This window comes from Bos mutus, chromosome 3, assembly GCF_027580195.1.
Source record: "Bos mutus isolate GX-2022 chromosome 3, NWIPB_WYAK_1.1, whole genome shotgun sequence".
NCBI lineage: Eukaryota > Metazoa > Chordata > Mammalia > Artiodactyla > Bovidae > Bos > Bos mutus.
This window is the reverse complement of record NC_091619.1, coordinates 12,182,720-12,201,053: the sequence shown is the minus strand read 5'-3', so window position 1 is coordinate 12,201,053 and position 18,334 is coordinate 12,182,720. Positions and strand designations below refer to the sequence as shown.

The 18,334-nt window shown below is 37.5% G+C and overlaps 1 protein-coding gene and 1 pseudogene across 9 annotated transcripts in view; one reads left to right on the top strand and one right to left on the bottom strand.

Moving 5' to 3' along the window:
• The window catches only part of DCAF6 (DDB1 and CUL4 associated factor 6), a 184,353-nt gene that overhangs the window by 108,506 nt on the left and 57,513 nt on the right, over positions 1–18,334 (bottom strand). For all 9 annotated transcript variants that reach the window (XM_070366876.1, XM_005896961.2, XM_070366886.1 and 6 more), the window contains one exon: positions 13,968–14,153. In XM_070366876.1, coding sequence (XP_070222977.1) covers positions 13,968–14,153 — 186 coding nt within the window. The remainder of the gene's footprint in view (positions 1–13,967; positions 14,154–18,334) is intronic.
• Positions 11,267–12,195, top strand: LOC102283204 (ribulose-phosphate 3-epimerase-like; annotated as a pseudogene).

Genomic DNA, 18,334 nt, shown 5'->3' with positions numbered 1-18,334 from the left:
TGACGAGAAAAAGATACTGCCCAGAAAGAGACAAAAATAGATATGGTCAAATGACCTATGATAATGACGCAAAAAAAAGTTCAGAGGCAAGAAACAATGTTGGAAAACTGGATATCCACATGCAAAATAATGAACTTAAAGCAGATCTCAGACTTTACTAAAAAACTAACACAAAATGGATTCATCAATCTAAATGGAAAACATAAAACTATAGAACTTTTAGGAGAAAATTATTGTGACATTTGGTGAAATAAAGATTTTTACTCATGACATTGGTTTCCCCCTCCAAATAATAAACTTGATAAAATGGACTTTACTGACTCTGAGGAAAAAAACTATAAGTCATATGCCTGAAAAATATAAAGAACAAACTTTTAAAACCCCTCAAAATTCAATAATAAGAATTAAAACAATGGGCAAGGGGCTTCCCTGATGGTCCGGTGTCTAAGACACTGCCCTAATAATACATCGCTGATCAGGGAACTAGATTCTACATGCTACAACTAAGAGGTCACATGCTGCTACAACTCAAAAGATCCTGCATGCCACAACTAACACCCAGAGCAGCCAAATAAAGAAATAAAAATGTTTCTCAAAAACTGGGCAAAAGATCAAACAGACAATTCACCAAAGAAGCACATGAAGAAATGGGAAAACATGATTCAAATGACAGAACAAAGTAAATCTCCAGAAACTGACCCTAACAAAATGGAGATATATGAATTACCTAAAAAAGAACTGAAAGTAATGGTAATAAACAAATTCAGTATGCTAAGTGCGTGTGAGTGTGTGCACTAGGTCGCTTCAGGCATTTCTGACTCTGCAATCCCAGGGATTGTAGCCAGCTAGGCTCCTCTGTCTATGGCATTCTCCAGGCAAAAATACTGGAGTGGGTTGCCATGTCCTTCTCCAGGGGATGTTCCTGACCCAGAGATTGAACCCAGGTCTCTTACGTCTCCTGAATTTGCAAGCGGGTTCTTTACTACTAATGCCACATGGGAAGCCCCAATATGCTACAAGGGAATACAAATAGATAACTAAACAAAATCAGGAAAACAATGCATGAACAAAATGACAATCTTACCAGGGAGAAAGAAAATGGAAAAATGAGAGAAACAGAAATGACAGAGTTGAAGAATGTAACTAAATTCACTAGAGGAGGATCAACAACAGGCTCAATCAGGCAGAAAAAAGAAACATCAAATTCAAAAACTTCCATTTGAAATTACCAGGTCAAGAACAAAAGAAGAATGAAGAAAAGTAAAAAGATCTAAGGGAACTTAGAGGATATCACTAAGATGACCAATATGTCCACTATGGATTTTTCAGAAGGAAAAAGGGGGAGTGGATGGAGAGCTTATCTGAAAAAAAATAATGTCCAAAAACTTCTCAAATCCAAGGAAAAAAAAGAACATCCAGATTCAAGAAACTCAGGAACTTCAACTAGGATGGACCCAGAGAGACCCAAATCAAGACACACTATAAACTACTTGTCAAAAGTGACTTAATCTTGAAAGCTGCAAGAGTAACAAGAACCAATACATATAAAGGAGCTCCCATTAGATTAGTGGATTTCTCAACAGAAATATTACCTGTCAGAAGGGAGTAGGATAATATATTCAAAGTGTTGAAAGAAAAAACCTGCAAACCAAGACTACTATATCCCCCAAAACTGTCCACTACAACTGAAAGGGAAATAAAGACCTTCTCAGATAAAAAGTACAGAAGGTTATCACAAGACCTGCCATACAAGAACTGCTAAACAAAGTCTTTCAAGTTGAAATTAAAGAGTTTAGACAGCAACACAAGCATATGATAATATAAAGATTGTCGCAAAAGTAAATATACAGACAAATACAGAAATCTGTAATATTGTTATGATGGTACAAAATCACTTTTAATTTGAGTACAGAATTTAAAAAATAGAAGCATTAAAAGTTATTATGCTTTTATGGTGTTTCTGATACTGATAACAAAGTGCAGGAAGGATGTAAAGGAACAGGATTTTTGTATGTGATTTAAGTTAAACTATTCTCAGTGCAAGACAGATTTTGTAACTATGTTTCATGTAGTCCTCATAATAAACACAATGAAAAAAATCTATAAAAGATGCCCCCAAAAAGGAGTTAAAGCATGTCACTACAAAAGAAAGAGCAACAACAACAATAAACCACAAGAGAAAGCAGCCAGGACAGAAAAAGTGAACAAATATTTGCAGGACATACAGAAAAAAATTTTTAAATGGCACGAATCAGTATTTTCCTATAAGTAACTACTTTAAAGGTAAATGTTACAGTACTAAGGGGGAAGTTTATAGTAATAATTATCTACATTAAAAAAGATCTCAAATCAACAACCTAACTTTACACTTCAAAGAACTGAAAAATAACAAATTAAAGCCAAAGTTAATAGAGAAAGGAAATAATAAAGATTAGAGCAGAAATAAACAATACAGAGAACAAAAAAAAAGGTTTTATTAAAGAGCATCAAAATCAACAAACCCTCACTGAGACTAACAAGAAAAAAGTAATATGATTCAACAAAAATTAGAAATAAAAGAGGAGACATTACACTTATACCACAGAAATAAAAAGGATCCTAAGAGACTATGAACACCACAAATGGAATGACAGAAGAAATTAATAAATTATTAGAAATATACAGCTTACCAAGATAAAAAAGATAAACATAGGGGCAAACCAAACCAACCAACACTACAGTAAGGAGACTGAATTAGTCACCAAAAACATCTGAAGAAAGGAAAGCTCAGACCAGATGGCTTCAAAACATTATGCATATTTAAAAATTTTCCTTCCAAGGGGCAAGAGTCTTTTAATTTCATGGCTGCAGTCATCACCTGCAGTGATTTTGGAGCCCAAAAAAATAAAGTCTCTCACTGTTTCCATTGCCTCCCCGTGCACTGGATGCCATGATCTTAGTTTTCTGAATGATTAAGTTTTAAGCCAGCTTTTTCACTCTCCTCCTTCACTGTCATCAAGAGGCTCTTCAATTCTTCAATTTCTGCCATAAGGGTGGTGTCATCTGTGTATGTGAGGTTACTGATATTTCCCCCAGCAATCTTGATTCCAGCTTGTGCTTCATCCAGCCATGTATGAATTCATTAATCCATGAAATTAAAAGATGCTTGCTCCTTGGGAGAAAAGTTATGATCAACCAAGACACCATATTAAAAAGGACAGACATTACTTTGCCAACAAAGGTCTGTCTAATCAAAGCTATGGTTTTTCCAGTAGTCATGTATGGATATGAGAGTTGGACTATTAAGAAAGCTGAGCACCAAAGAATTCATGCTTTTGAACTGTGGGGTTGGAGAAGACTCTTGAGAGTCCCTTGGACTGCAAGGAGATCCAAGCAGTCCATCCTAAAGGAAATCAGTCTTGAATATTCCTCGGAAGGACTCATGCTGAAGCTGAAACTCCAATACTTTTGCCACCTGATACAAAGAACTGACTCACTGGCAAAGACCCTGATACTGGGAAAGACTGAAGGCAGTAGGAGAAGGGGACAAGAGAGGATGAAATGGTTGGATGGCATCACCGACTCAATGGACATGAGTTTGAGTAAGCTCCAGGAGTTAGTGATGGACAAGGAAGCCTGTTGTACTGCAGTCCATGGGGACACAAAGAGTGGACATGACTGTCTGAACTGAACTGAACTGATATTTAAAAATTTATATCTGTCCTCTCAAACTCTTCCAAAATACTGAAGAGGAGGTAACACTTTCAAACTTATTCTATAAAACAGCTTTACCATGGTACCAAAATTCAGACAAAAATACTAACAGAAAGTGAAACTACAGACCTGTATTATGGATGAATACTGATATCAGACCACCTGACCTGCCTCTTAAGAAACCTGTATGCAGGTCAGGAAGCAACAGATAGAACTGGACAAGGAACAACACACTGGTTCCAAATAGGAAAAGGAGTATGTCAAGGCTGCATATTGTCACCGTGCTTATTTAACTTATATGCAGAGTACATCATGAAGAATACTGGGCTGGAAAGAGCAGAAGCTGGCATCAAGATTGCCAGGAGAAGTAACAATAACGTAAGATATGCAGATGACACCACCCTTATGGCAGAAAGTGAAGAAGAACTAAAGAGCCTCTTGAAAGTGAAAGAGGAGAGTGAAAAAGTTGGCTTAAAGCTCAACATTCAGAAAATTAAGATCGTGGCATCCGGTCCCATCACTTCATGGCAAATAGATAGGGAAACAGTGGAAACAGTGGCTGACTTCGTTTTTAGGGGCTCCACAATCACTGCAGATGGTGATTGCAGCCATGAAATTAAAAGACACTTGCTCCTTAGAAGGAAAGTTATGACCAACCTAGACAGCATATTAAAAAGCAGAGATATTACTTTGTCAAAAAAGGTACACCTAGTGAAGGCTATGGTTTTTCCAGTAGTCATGTATGGATGTGAGTTGGACTATAAAGAAAGCTAAGCACCGAAGAATTGATGCTTTTGAACAGTGGTGTTGGAGAAGACTCCTGAGAGTCCCTTGGACTGCAAGGAGATAAAACCCGTCCATCCTAAAGGAGATCACTCCTGGTGTTCACTGGAAGGACTGATGCTGAAGCTGAAACTCAAATACTTTGGCCACTTGATGCAAAGCACTGACTCACTGGGAAATACCTTGATGCTGGGAAAGATTGGAGGTGGATGAAGAAGGGGACGACAGAGGATGAGATGGTTGGATGGCATCACCAACTCAATGGACATGAGTCTGGATAAACTCCAGGAGTTGGTGATGGACAGGGAGGCCTGGCGTGCTGCAGTTCATGGGGTCACAAAGAGTCAGACACGACTCAGACTAAACTGAACTGAAATAAAAATCCTCAGAAAATGCTAAAAAAAAAAAAAAAAAAAAAAAAAACACCTTCAAAACAATAACAAACAAACAAGATTATTCATCTTGATCAAGTGGAACTTACTTCTAGAACACAAGGATGGTTCAACATACATGTTATTCAACGCAATTTCATCATAATAACAAAACGAACAAAGCCAGTGGAGGAGATGGAATTCTAGCTGAGCTATTTCAAATCCTAAAAGATGATACTGTTCAAGTGCTGAACTCAATGTCAGCAAATTTGGAAAACTCAGCAGTAGCCAGAGGACTGGAAAAGGTCAGTCTTCATTCCAATCCCAAAGAAAGGCAATCTCAAAGAATGTTTAAACTACCATACATTGGCCCTCCTTTCACACGCTACTAAGGTTATGCTCAAGATCCTGCAAGCTAGGCTTCAGCGGTACATGAACCAAGAACTTTCACATGCAAAAGCAGGACTTAGGAAAAGCAGAGGAACCAAAGATCAAACTGCCAACATTCATTGGATCATAGAGAAAGCAGGAAATTCCATAAAAACATCTATACCTGTTTCAATGACTATGCTAAAGCCTCTGACCGTGTGGATCACAACAAACTTGAAAATCTTAAAATAATGGGAATACCAGACCACTTTACCTGTCTCCTGAGAAATGTGTATGTGGTCAAGAAGCAAAAAGTTAGACCCTTACATGAAACAACTGAATGATTCAAAATTGAGAAAGAAGTATGACAAGGCTGTATACTGTCAACCTACTTATTTAACACATATAAAGACTTCAGTTCATTTCAGTCGCTCAGTCGTGTCCGACTCTTTGCAACCCCATGAATCGCAGCATGCCAGGCCTCCCTGTCCATCAAAAATTACCGGAGTTCACTGAGACTCACGTCCATCGAGTCAGCGATGCCATCCAGCCATCTCATCCTCTGTCGTCCCCTTCTCCTCCTGCCACCAGTCCCTCCCAGCATCAGGGTCTTTTCCAATGAGTCAACTCTTCGCGTGAGGTGGCTAAAGTATTGCAGTTTGAGCTTTAGCATAAGTCCTTCCAATGAACACCCAGGACTGATCTCCTTTAGGATGGACTGGTTGGATCTCCCTGCAGTCCAAGGGACTCTCAAGAGTCTTCTCCAACACCATAGTTCAAAAGCATCAATTCTTCAGCACTCAGCTTTCTTCACGGTCCAACTCTCACATCCATACATGACCACTGGAAAAACCAGAGCCTTGACTAGACGGACCTTTGTTGGCAAAGTAATGTCTCTGCTTTTTAATATGCTATCTAGGTTGGTCATAACTTTCCTTCCAAGGAGTAAGCATCTTTTAATTTCATGGCTGCAGTCACCACCTGCAGTGATTGTGGAGTTCCAAAAGACAAAGTCTGACACTGTTTCCACTGTTTCCCCATCTATTTCCCATGAAGTGATGGGACCAGATCCCATGATCTTAGTTTTCTGAATGTTGAGCTTTAAGCCAACTTTTTCACTCTCCTCTTTCACTTTCATCAAGAGGCTCTTTAGTTCTTCTTCAATTTCTGCCATAAGGGTGGTGTTGTCTGTATATCTGAGGTTATTGATATTTCTCCGGCAATCTTGATTCCAGCTTGTGCTTCTTCCAGTCCAGCGTTTCTCATGATGTACTCTGCATAGAAGTTAAATAAGCAGGGTGACAATATACAGCCTTGACGTACTCCTTTTCCTATTTGAAACCAGTCTGTTGTTCCATGCCCAGTTCTAACTGTTGCTTCCCGACCTGCATATAGGTTTCTCAAGAGGCAGGTCAGGTGATCTGGTATTCCCATCTCTTTCAGAATTTTCCACAGTTTATTGTGATCCCCACAGTCAAAGGCTTTGGCATAGTCAAGAAAGCAGAAATAGATGTTTATCTGGAACTCCCTTGCTTTTTCAGGATCCAGGGGATGTTGGCAATTTGATCTCTGGTTCCTCTGTCTTTTTTAAAACCAGCTTGAACATCTGGAAGTTCATGGTTCACATATTGCTGAAGCCTGGCTTGGGGAATTTTGAGCATTACTTTACTAGCGTATGAGATGAGTGCAACTGTGCGATAGTTTGAGCATTCTTTGGGATTGGCTTTCTTTGAGATTGGAATGAAACTGACCTTTTCCAGTCCTGTGGCCACTGCTGAGTTTTCCCTATTTGCTGGCATATTGAGTGCAACACTTTCACAGCATCATCTTTCAGGATTTGAATAGCTCAACAGGAATTCCATCACCTCCACTAGCTTTGTTTATAGTGATGCTTTCTAAGGCCCGCTTGACTTAACATTCCAGGATGTCTGGCTCTAGGTCAGTGATCACACCATGGTGATTATCTGGGTCGTGAACATCTTTTTTGTACAGTTCTTCTGTGTATTCTTGCCACGTCTTCTTGATATCTTCTGCTTCTGTTAGGTCCATACCATTTCTGTCCTTTATCGAGCTCATCTTTGCATGAAATGTTCCCTTGGTATCTCTAATTTTCTTGAAGAGAGCTCTAGTCTCTCCCATTCTGTTGTTTTCCTCTATTTCTTTGCATTGATCGCTGAGGAAGGCTTTCTTATCTCTCCTTGCTATTCTTTGGAACTTTGCATTCAGAGGCTTATACCTTTCCTTTTCTCCTTTGCTTTTCGCTTCTCTTCTTTTCATAGCTATTTGTAAGGCCTCCTCAGACAGCCATTTTGCTTTATTGCATTTCTTTTCCATGGGGATGGTCTTGATCCCTGTCTCCTGTACAATGACACGAACCTCCATCCATAGTTCATCAGGCACTCTATCAGATCTAGTCCCTTAAATCTATTTCTCACTCTCACTGTATAATCATAAGGGATTTGATTTAGGTCATACATGAATGGTCTAGTGGTTTCCCCCACTTTCTTCAATTTAAGTCTGAATTTGGCAATAAGGAGTTCATGATCTGAGCCACAGTCAGCTCCCGGTCTTGTTTTTGCTGACTGTATAGAGCTTCTCCATCTTTGACTGCAAAGAATATAATCAGTCTGATTTTGGTGTTCACCATCTGGTGATGTCCATGTGTAGAGTCTTCTCTTGTGTTTTTGGAAGAGGGTGTTTGCTATGACCAGGGCGTTCTCTTAGCAAAACTCTTATTTAGCCTTTGCCCTGCTTCATTCTGTATTCCAAGGCCAAATTTGCCTGTTACTCCAGGTGTTTCATGACTTCCTACTTTTGCATTCCAGTCCCCTATAATGAAAAGGACATCTTTTTTGGGTGTTAGTTCTAAAAGGTCTTGTAGGTCTTCATAGAACCGTTCAACTTCAGCTTCTTCAGCATTACTGGTCAGGGCATAGGCTTGGATTACCGTGATATTGAATGGTTTGCCTCGGAAACGAACAAAGATCATTCAGTTGCTTTTGAGATTGCATCCAAGTACTGCATTTTGGTGGAGAAGGCAATGGCACCCCACTCCAGTACTCTTGCCTGGAAAATCCCATGGATGGAGGAGCCCGGTGGGCCACAGTCCATGGGGTCGCTAAGAGTCGGATAAGACTCAGCGACTTCCCTTTCACTTTTCACTTTCCTGCATTGGAGAAGGCAATGGCAACCCACTCCAGTGTTCTTGCCTGCTGAATCTCAGGGATGGGGGAGCCTTGTGGGCTGCCATCTATGGGATCGCACAGAGTCGGACACAACTGAAGTGACTTAGCAGCAGCAGCAGCACTGCATTTTGGACTCTCTTGTTGACCATGATGGCTACTCCACTTCTTCTAAGGGATTCCTGCCCACAGTAGTAGTTATAATGGTCATCTGAGTTAAATTCACCCATTCCAGTCCATTTTAGTTCGCTGATTCCTGGAATGTTGACGTTCACTCTCGCCATCTCCTGTTAGACCACTTCCAATTTGCCTTGATTCATGGACCTGACATTCCAGGTTCCTATGCAATATTGCTCTTCACAGCATCGGACCTTGCTTCTATCACCAGTCACATCCACAGCTGGGTATTGTTTTTGCTTTGGCTCCATCCCTTCATTCTTTCTGGAGTAATTTCTCCACTGATCTCCAGTAGCATATTGGGCATCTACTGACCCAGGGAGTTTCTCTTTCAGTATCCTATCATTTTGCCTTTTCATACTGTTCATGGGGTTCTCAAGGCAAGAATACTGAAGTGGTTTGCCATTCCCTTCTCCAGTGGACCGCATTCTGTCATATAAAGAGTGTATCATGCTAAATGCTGAGCTGGATGAATCACAAGCTGGAATCAAGATTGCCGGAAGAAACATCAATAACCTCAGATATGAAGATGATGCCACTCTAATAGCAGAAAGTAAAGAGAAATAAAGAGCCTCTTGATGATGGTGAATGAGGAGTGAAAAAGCTGGCTTAAACTCTACATTCAAAAAACTAAATAAGATTATGATATCCAGTCCCATCACTTCATGGCAAATAGAAGCGTAAAAAGTGGAAATATTAACAGATTTCATTTTCCTGGGCTCCAAAATCACTGTGTACAGTGACTGTAGCCATGAAATTAAAAGATGATTGCTCCTTGGAAGGAAAGCTATGACAAACCTAGGCAGTGCAATAAAAAGCAAAGATCAGTTTGCCAACAAAGGTACATACAATCAAAAATATGGTTTTTCCAGGAGTCATGTACATATGTGAGCATTGGATCATAATGAAATTTGAGCACCAAAGAACTGAATGCTGGTGGTACTGGAAAAGACTCTTGAGAGTCCCTTGGGATGCAGAGATCAAACCAGTCAGTCCTAAAGGAAATCAGTCCTGAATATTCATTGGAAGAAATGATGCTGGAGCTAAAGCTCCAATACTTTGGCCATCTGAAGAGCAGACTCACTGGAAAACATTCTGATACTGGGAAAGATTGAAGGCAAGATGAGAAGGGGGCAGCAGAGGATGAGATGGTTATACAGCATCACTGAATCAATGGACAGGGGTCCATTTGAGAAAATTTAGGAAACAGTGATTTTGAGAAAACTCTGGAAAATAGTGAAGGACAAACAAGCCTGGTGTACTGCTATCCATGTGGTCACAAAGAGTCAGACAGGACTTAGCAACTGAACAAGAGCAAAACAAGATCTAAATGAAAAAGACAAAACAATAGTCTTTCTAAAAGAGAGTCTGAAACAGAAGAATGTCTCCATAACCTTCAGAAAGAAAAAGACTTTTTTGAGCAGGATACAGAAAGCAGGTACAATTTTTTTTTAAAAAAGACCAATACATTAAGACAACAGAGATAACTTTTGTTCATGAAAAGACACCATTAGGAGAGTGAAAATACAACCACAGAGTTGGAAGAGATAGTTTCATATGCTGAAGATAAAAGAAATTCCTATAAATCAACAGTAATAATGAAATAAAATGGACAACCTAATAGAAAGATTAGGAAAGAATTCTGAATAGGCACTTGACAAAACAGTATATCTAAATAACCAATAAACTATGCAGTAACCTCAGAAGTAACAACAGTAAAAGACATTTAAATAAGCCTGTTCAAAATTAGAGATTAACCATATATACTGTTGGCAAAGATGAGGAGCAAAAGGAATTCTTATTATATGCTATTGGTGGGAACGCACACTGTTACACTTTGGATAAATATTTGGCACTATCTCTAAAATAAACAAATACATATCCTATGACAGAAAAAGTTTACTTCTAAACATAAATACTGCAAGTCATGTAAAGTATGTTCTCCAAATTGAAAATCAAATTTAAAATTTTCATCAGCAGTAGAACAGACCCACCAGCTGTGGCTTATTCACACAGTCGAACACTAAAAAGCAGGAAAATAAACACACTGTAGTGGTACCCAACACAGATGAGTTTCACAAACCTAAGGGAGACTTTGTTCAGCAAAGGATAACAAATTTAAAAAGAAACAAAAGACCATTTAATATGACTCACTGCATATAATGTTCAAAAACAAAAAAACTAAAGTGGTTAGAAAAATAAGATCATGGAAATCAGGATACAGCAGCTTCGGGGAAGTCCTTAATGCCTTATATTTCTTGATCTTTGTGGCTGCTACATGAACAAATTCACTTTGTGATAATTTACTGAGATATACTCAGTGTTTTGTACTTTTTCTTTATGTTTTGTACTTCAATGGGGAAAAGTTTAATGCTAGATGGAACAGGAAGGTCTTAACATATATCTAATCAGAATTCCAGAATAAAAAATACAGAGAATGGGAAAGAACTAAAAACTTATTTATCTATAAATCTCCCTCATTTTTCAAGATTCCAATTTCTCAGACTAAGAACACATAAAAATTCCAAGAAAAATCAAAAGGAAATCCATACCTCAATACACTGTTGTGACATCAATGAAGGAAAAAAAAAAACACACAAAGAAAAACAGAATTAAATTCAGTCAAGGAAGAGATAACTTAAATACAAAGGAATCACAATTAAACTGTTGATTGACTGCTCAACTTCAAAAGTCAAGTCAGAATACAGTGAAATATCACCTGAAATAGAGTAACTGTCAAACTAGAAGCCTGTATCTAGTAAGACTACCTCTGAAGAACTGACATAAAAAAGATATTTTCTAGAAAAGGATGAAAAGGGAAGAAGTGAATGATATAAAAGGAAAATAGGACTAAAATTGTTTTATATCAGCAAACTCTGACTTAAAGGAACCGGTAAAGAATGTACTTTAGCTCTGGAGCACTAGCACGATGGCATCTGGCTGCAAAATTGGCCCATCCATCCACAACAGTAACCTGGCCGGTTTAGGGGCCGAGTTCCTCCAGATGCTGGACTCTGAGGTTGATTATCTGCACCTGGATGTAACAGATGGGCATTTTGTTCCCAACATCACCTTTGGTCACCCTGCGGTAGAAAGCCTCCAAAAGGAGCTACGCCAGGACCCTTCCTTTGACATGCACATGATGGTGTCCAGGCCAGAACAGTGGGTAAAACCAATGGCTATAGCAGGAGCCAATCAACATACCTTTCATCTGGAGGCTACAGACAAGCCAGGAGCTTTGACCAAAGACATTTGAGAGAATGGAATGAAGGTTGGCCTTGCTATCAAACCAGGAACTACAGGTGAGTATTTGACACCATGGGCTAATCAATCAGATAGATATGGCCTTGGTTATGACAGTGAAACATGGGCTTGGAGGGCAGAAACTCATGAAAGATATGATGCCAAAGGTTCACTGCCTGAGGACCCAGTTCCCATCTTTGGACATCGAGGTTGATGGTGGAGTAGGTCCAGACACCATCCATAAATGGGAAGAGGCAGGAGCTAACACAATTGTGTCTGGCAGTGCCATTATGAAGAGTGAAGACCCCAGATCTGTGATCAACCTGTTAAGAAATGTTTGCTCAGAAGCTGCTTGGAAATGTTTCCTTGATCGATGAAATCACAAAGAACCCAGTGTTCCTGCTTATGAGATCGTTACTAGAAAACAAGAATACTGACCACCAAATCATACCACAGTTGAGGCAATGCTGCTTTTCTGAGAAATTAGTCATTCCAGTGACTAAAATCCATCATGCAGAGTGTTCCAAGAGGCTAGAAATTGTGTATAAATACATTTTTAGTGATGGAATTGAAAGATTAGTGTGGTAAAATACCATTTTTACTGGGAGACTTGATTTTTATAGAGAGTAAAAATATGGATGTATTAACGTTACAAGCAGAAAAAAGTTCACTGCCTACAGAAGGCATGTTAGCTACTACGGGAAAAAAATTTTTTTTTAATTATAAAAAGAATTGTCTTCGGTTTCTTGGCTGTTTTCTGAAAGCAAAAGAAGTTCTTCAGTTTTTCCTGTTTCATGTCATTTTTGATTTGTGTACGTGTGTGATAACTAAGTTTGTATCTGACTAGGAATAGCATACTTACTCTCCTAGCTTCAAAAACATTTATTTTTTGCTTTGCACCTTTATATTTGATACATTTAAAACAAACTGTATAATGGGAAAAAAAGAAAAAAAAAGAATGTGCTTGAGATACCAAATGACCCCACACAGAAAACCTATAACAGAAAAGGGAAAAGTACAAGCAAAAATGTAGGTAAATCTAATAATATAGTAAAGACTAATAAAACAATAATAATATTTTTGATTCAGAAGAGGATAGAGTGTTCTGAACAATATAAGCATATAAAATTAGACAAGGGATAGAAAGATTATAATGAGCTAAGGTATACATTCAGGAGAAAGGCAAAGGTACTTATTGACTTTAGACTTTGTTAACTACTCTTGTAAAATATGAATGTCTATCTTCCTTGCAATAGCAGAAACAAAATGGGCCAAATGCAAACCCTTCAAGAAATTCAAAAGAATGTCAAAAAGAGAACAGGGAAATCAATGACAGAAAATACTTTCAAATAAAAAAACTTACAATAAGATATATAAATAGATCCAAATATATCAGGACTCACAATAAACATATATTGACTGAAATTTCCAGTTAAAAGCCAAATTTGTGAGAAACAGATTAACAAAAATTCAGCTATAAAATACTATTTTTGTAAGGATGTATCATAACATGAGGATACAGAAGAACTGAAATTCAAGTAATGAAAAAAATATACCATGTCAGCACATGGGAAAACAATGAATCTTTTGATACCAAGAAATGCAATGACAAGATTATAAAAGAGCTTTCTGAAGAATAAGCAGTTTTTCTGAACCAAAGCAGTATATATAACTGAGTCTCAGATTCATTTCACCTCATTTTAATTCAGCTCAGGGCTTGAGCTTATTAATGACCTTTAGAAATCAGATTCCTTTATTTAAGTGTACTAGCATGTCTTCTGACATTTTGATAACCATGCCACTTCATATAAAACAGTGAGAAAGTGGTAACAAGATTAAAGCCTAGTATAGAGCCCTACAGCACAATAAAGAAGCATCTTTAAAGTCTGATATCTGTTTTCTTATAGTTGCTCAAGGAATTACAAACCCCATTACTATTATTCACATCTTATTCCTTAACTTTATTCACAATCCTATCAAGGTACATTTTCTCAAATACTGAAAATCTAGACATTTTGTCAATAATACCTTTACTTATTTATGCATGAATATGTACATACACACACACATCTATCTACATATACATATACACTTACACAAAACATATATACATATATATACATATAGATAAATCATAGTAATACTGTACCTCATAGGTAGTTCCATAATGGCATGTAAATTGGCACTGTCTGTTAGTTTCTGCATCTTGCTCAACGTTGGTATAAAATATTACTCCATCTCCAGAGCAGGATACAATCTGCTTATCATTTGTGCATGGTAAGAACTTCGCACTAAATATATTTGCTCGGTGCCCTGAACGAATTGTTGTCAAAACCTAAAACACAGAGAGGAGTTTTTAGTAATTTATTGCTAAATTACTAAAGAGTAAATTTATTACTAATTACTAAATTACTAAGAGTAATTTTTAGTAATTTACTATTTCCTAAAAAGAAGCAGTCAGATTCAAACTTAATATAATCCTTGCCAGGAATAAATTCTCATTAACACTCTCAGCTCAAATGAAAAATTATCATTTGAGTCCAAACTATTGGGTTGGCTAAAAAGTTTGTTCAAGTTTTTGCATAACATGGAAAATCCCAAATGAACTTTTTGGCTAACCCAATATTATAATTAGAAAAAAAAATCAGAATCTCACATATTTTATTTCCCTCTGAGATGTAAAGAAGATTAAGTATATCAACAAGAATAGTGCTGAAACAGAGTCCCCCTAAAACTAAGTTCCTCTGCAGAGTTTATGATTAACTTCTCTATCCAAATTTTATTTCCTGTCTAGTCCAATATCTGTTTCTCTCATGCCTGAGGAGAATCATAGAAAATGGGACTGAGACCAAGCAGGAACCTGTGAGGCCAGCCCAGGCATAAAAGTCTTTGAGTGTCTTCTGTCTCTTGTTTGTAGAAAAACGGCTTTCAGCCTCCTAGATCTTCCCTGAGTTCCAAAAGGCAGATTCAGTTACTAATTAGGAGACTGAGGAAATTAGAAAGGGCAAGGGAACTTGGTTCTGGTTCTTTGCAGGGGAGGAGAAGGGGTTGTGCATAACAGTTTGATACACATCTCTGAGTTCTACAAGAACTTAAGGCCCCTAGCCAGAAGGAGGACAGTAACTTTAGGCTGAGCATGTGGACCCAGGCTGGAGATTCCTAGAACAATGTTACCTTACCAACAGCCAACCAGCAGGGGTTACACACCTGGTAGCCTGCCCCCCAAATTCTGTTTGTAAAAATTTCTTCCCTGAAAACCATAGAGAGTTTGGGTCTATTTGTTGCTCTTGCATGATCCTTGCAATAAACGTTGCTCTGCTCCAAATTCTACAATTTTGGTTTGTCTGGCCTCATTGTGCATCAGGCACACAAACGGGTTCAACAAGAGTGCCTTGAAAATTAAATATGTGTATTTCTACCTATTTGGTATATGTGACTCATTCATAAACTCATAGTAAATATGAAAAGACTTCTTGATTGACTTTTGAAATTGTTTCCTAAATGATTAAGTCATTCCCTTTCAGGATGAAAAAATATATTCTGAATCTTAAAGAATCATAAAAGTAAAGTAATAAAATGGTACAGAAGTTCCTATGTCTGTAAAGAATAAAGAAGTTCCTACACCTAAATCCTTAATAATTTAAAAGATCAGAATTCCTGTGACAGAAGTATGGTTTAAAATAAACATTGCAACATTTGTAACAAACACAGCAGATAAAAGACCAATCCCCCTACAGTGCTTAAAAATTGAGAGAGAAAAAAAAAAAGGGCAAAAGATCTGAATATAGTCCAAGATAAACAAATGGGCCTTAAAATTGTGAAAAACCATCAACTTCATATAGGAAATGCAAATTGAAACTATATTGAGATCACCAATTTCCAGTTTTTAGATAAGCAAAAATTCAAAAGCTTGACAACATATTGTATAAGTGAGTGTGATGGGGAGAGGGACACCAGGCTCTTTAAACAATTCTGGTGGGATGCTAAATGGTGTGAGACCAATAGAAAGGAAATTAGCAATCCTTCACAAAACTACGTATGCATTAACTCTTTGATCAGACAAGTCTATTTCTAAGAATTTACTCTGAAGGTATACATCCAACAAAAAAACAAAAAACAGTTATTTACTGAGTCATTCATAATAGCAAACAAAACACAGGAGACTGGCTGAATAAATTCCAGTACATCCCCACAATGTATATAGAATGGAGATTTAGCACAATGGAAGTATCTGTTGTGGTTTTTTATTTTTAAAATGTGCTTTAAAAAAAAGGGAGAGTATGTCAAAACAGAAACACAAAGTTTCTTTAGTTCACTTTAAATGTCTTACTGAACAAAACTAACATACTACTGTAAATCAACTATACTCCAATAAAATTTTTTTAAATAAATAAAAGAACAACAAAAAATGTCTTACTGAACAAACTGGAGCAATTTGAGCATCCAAAAGATTATCAGTGATAGATTACAATTTATTGAATAAAAATAAAAATCTATAATCCCATAGTAATTTTTTCAAAACGATGGCAAAGACAAAGTAAATGCTCATATTCACCAAAAAATGTCAATTAGTAAATATGGAAGAAATGATAGAATTAAAAAACACTATTTGTAATGACATTATAACAACTGATTAAGGCAAGAATCAATGAATATTGAAACCATTTATGAAAAAGAATATTTACACAATCTCAACACACCACTTCATAGATAGCTTATAATCACAAAGGATAAATGTACCCTCACAATGGAAAGATCAAATTTAACATCACCAGTCAGGGAACAAATATCATGTACCACAACATCATAGAGAATTCTTAGCAAAAGTGTTTAATTTTAATCGACTCATGAAGAAACAGACAAATCCAAATGGAGGGACATTCTATGAAATGACTTGATAGTCAATATAACAATAAAACAACATATCAATGTCATGAAAGACCAAAAAGTTGCATGAACTATTCTCAAGCAGATAAAGGAAATATGACAACTAAATTAAATGTGTGATGCTGCACTGGGGGCTAGATTAAGAGAGCCATGGCAGTGCTAAAGAACATTACTGAAACAAATGGGAAAATTTGAATATATACAGGTATATATGTACATGTACTATGTGTGGATATATGTAACATACTATAGATATATTGTAATATATATATATAATATGCTGGTTTAGTCACTAAGTCATGTCCAACTCTTGCAACCCCATGGACTGTAGCCTGCCAGGCTCCTCTGTCCAAAAGATTCTCCAGGCAAGAATACTGGAGTGGGTTGCCATTTCCTTCTCCAGGGGATCTTCCCAACCCAGGAATCAAGCCCAGGCCTCCTGCACTGCAGGCAGATTCTTTCCCAATTGAGCTATAAGGGAAGCTATCTAATATACTACGGATACCATGTATACTATAGATATGGCAGGCATATACTAGGATATGCCTGCATAACACTAAAGAGAGGATGCTACATTCAACCATCACTGCAGTCACCTCCAGTGGTTAACCCTGAGGGGAACTTAGAACAGCGATAAATAAGCTGCCAGTCATCAAGCCATCAGCCTCTGCAGACACGCCCAATGGTGTACCCTGAGGGGATTCAGGATGGAGATAAAAAAGGACCTTAGATAGTTAAGGGCCAGAACAAAAGAACAATTTCATTAAGCCCAGATTCCAGTATCTTCCCCAAGAAAAGAAAAAATTTATCTTCCTAAATTTATTAACTTGAGATGTCTGGATTTTCTTAAATTAGCATTAATCTTTTGATGTTCTGATTACCTGGAGTTTTGTGGATTGTTTTTTTTCTTTTGCAGAAACTCTTATACTTATCCTGGCTCCCCTTTACCTCCTCAGAACAGTCCCTCAGAGATATTTGAGAGGCTGTCTCCCTGGCTTAAGTCCTCAGTATGTCCACTGAATAAAACACAATTCTCAACATTTAGGATGTGCATTTTTTTAGTCGATAGAACAAAATCATATATATTATATATATAGCATACAGGCAATTCTCATTACTACTGGTAGTTATGTTCTATAAAGTCACCACTAAGATTACATTGTTCTTTAATCAATAAGTTGTGTCTGACTCTTTTGTGACTCCATGGACTATAGCCCACTGGGCTCCTCTGTCCAAGGGATTTCCCAGGCAAAAATACTGGAGTGGGCTGCTGTTTCCTTCCCCAACAGATCTTCCCAACCCAGTTATTGAACATAAGACTCCTGAATTGGCATGTGGATTCTTTACCACTGAGCCACCAAGGAAGTCCTAACACTGCCTTAGCAAGTGCTGTATCCATTACCAACTAACTGCTCCTGTGAAAATACAGGGTTAGGTTTCTGTGAGGCTCTGGTCACAAACTTTTCATCAACAAATCATAAGTAACTCTGTTGTATGTGTTTGTTTAAAGACACATTAATTAATACATATTGTTGATTCATTAACAATGAACTTAGGGCAAAGAGTACTATAATTCATATCTAAATATTCATTGGAAGGACTGATGCTGAAGGTGAAGCTACAATACTT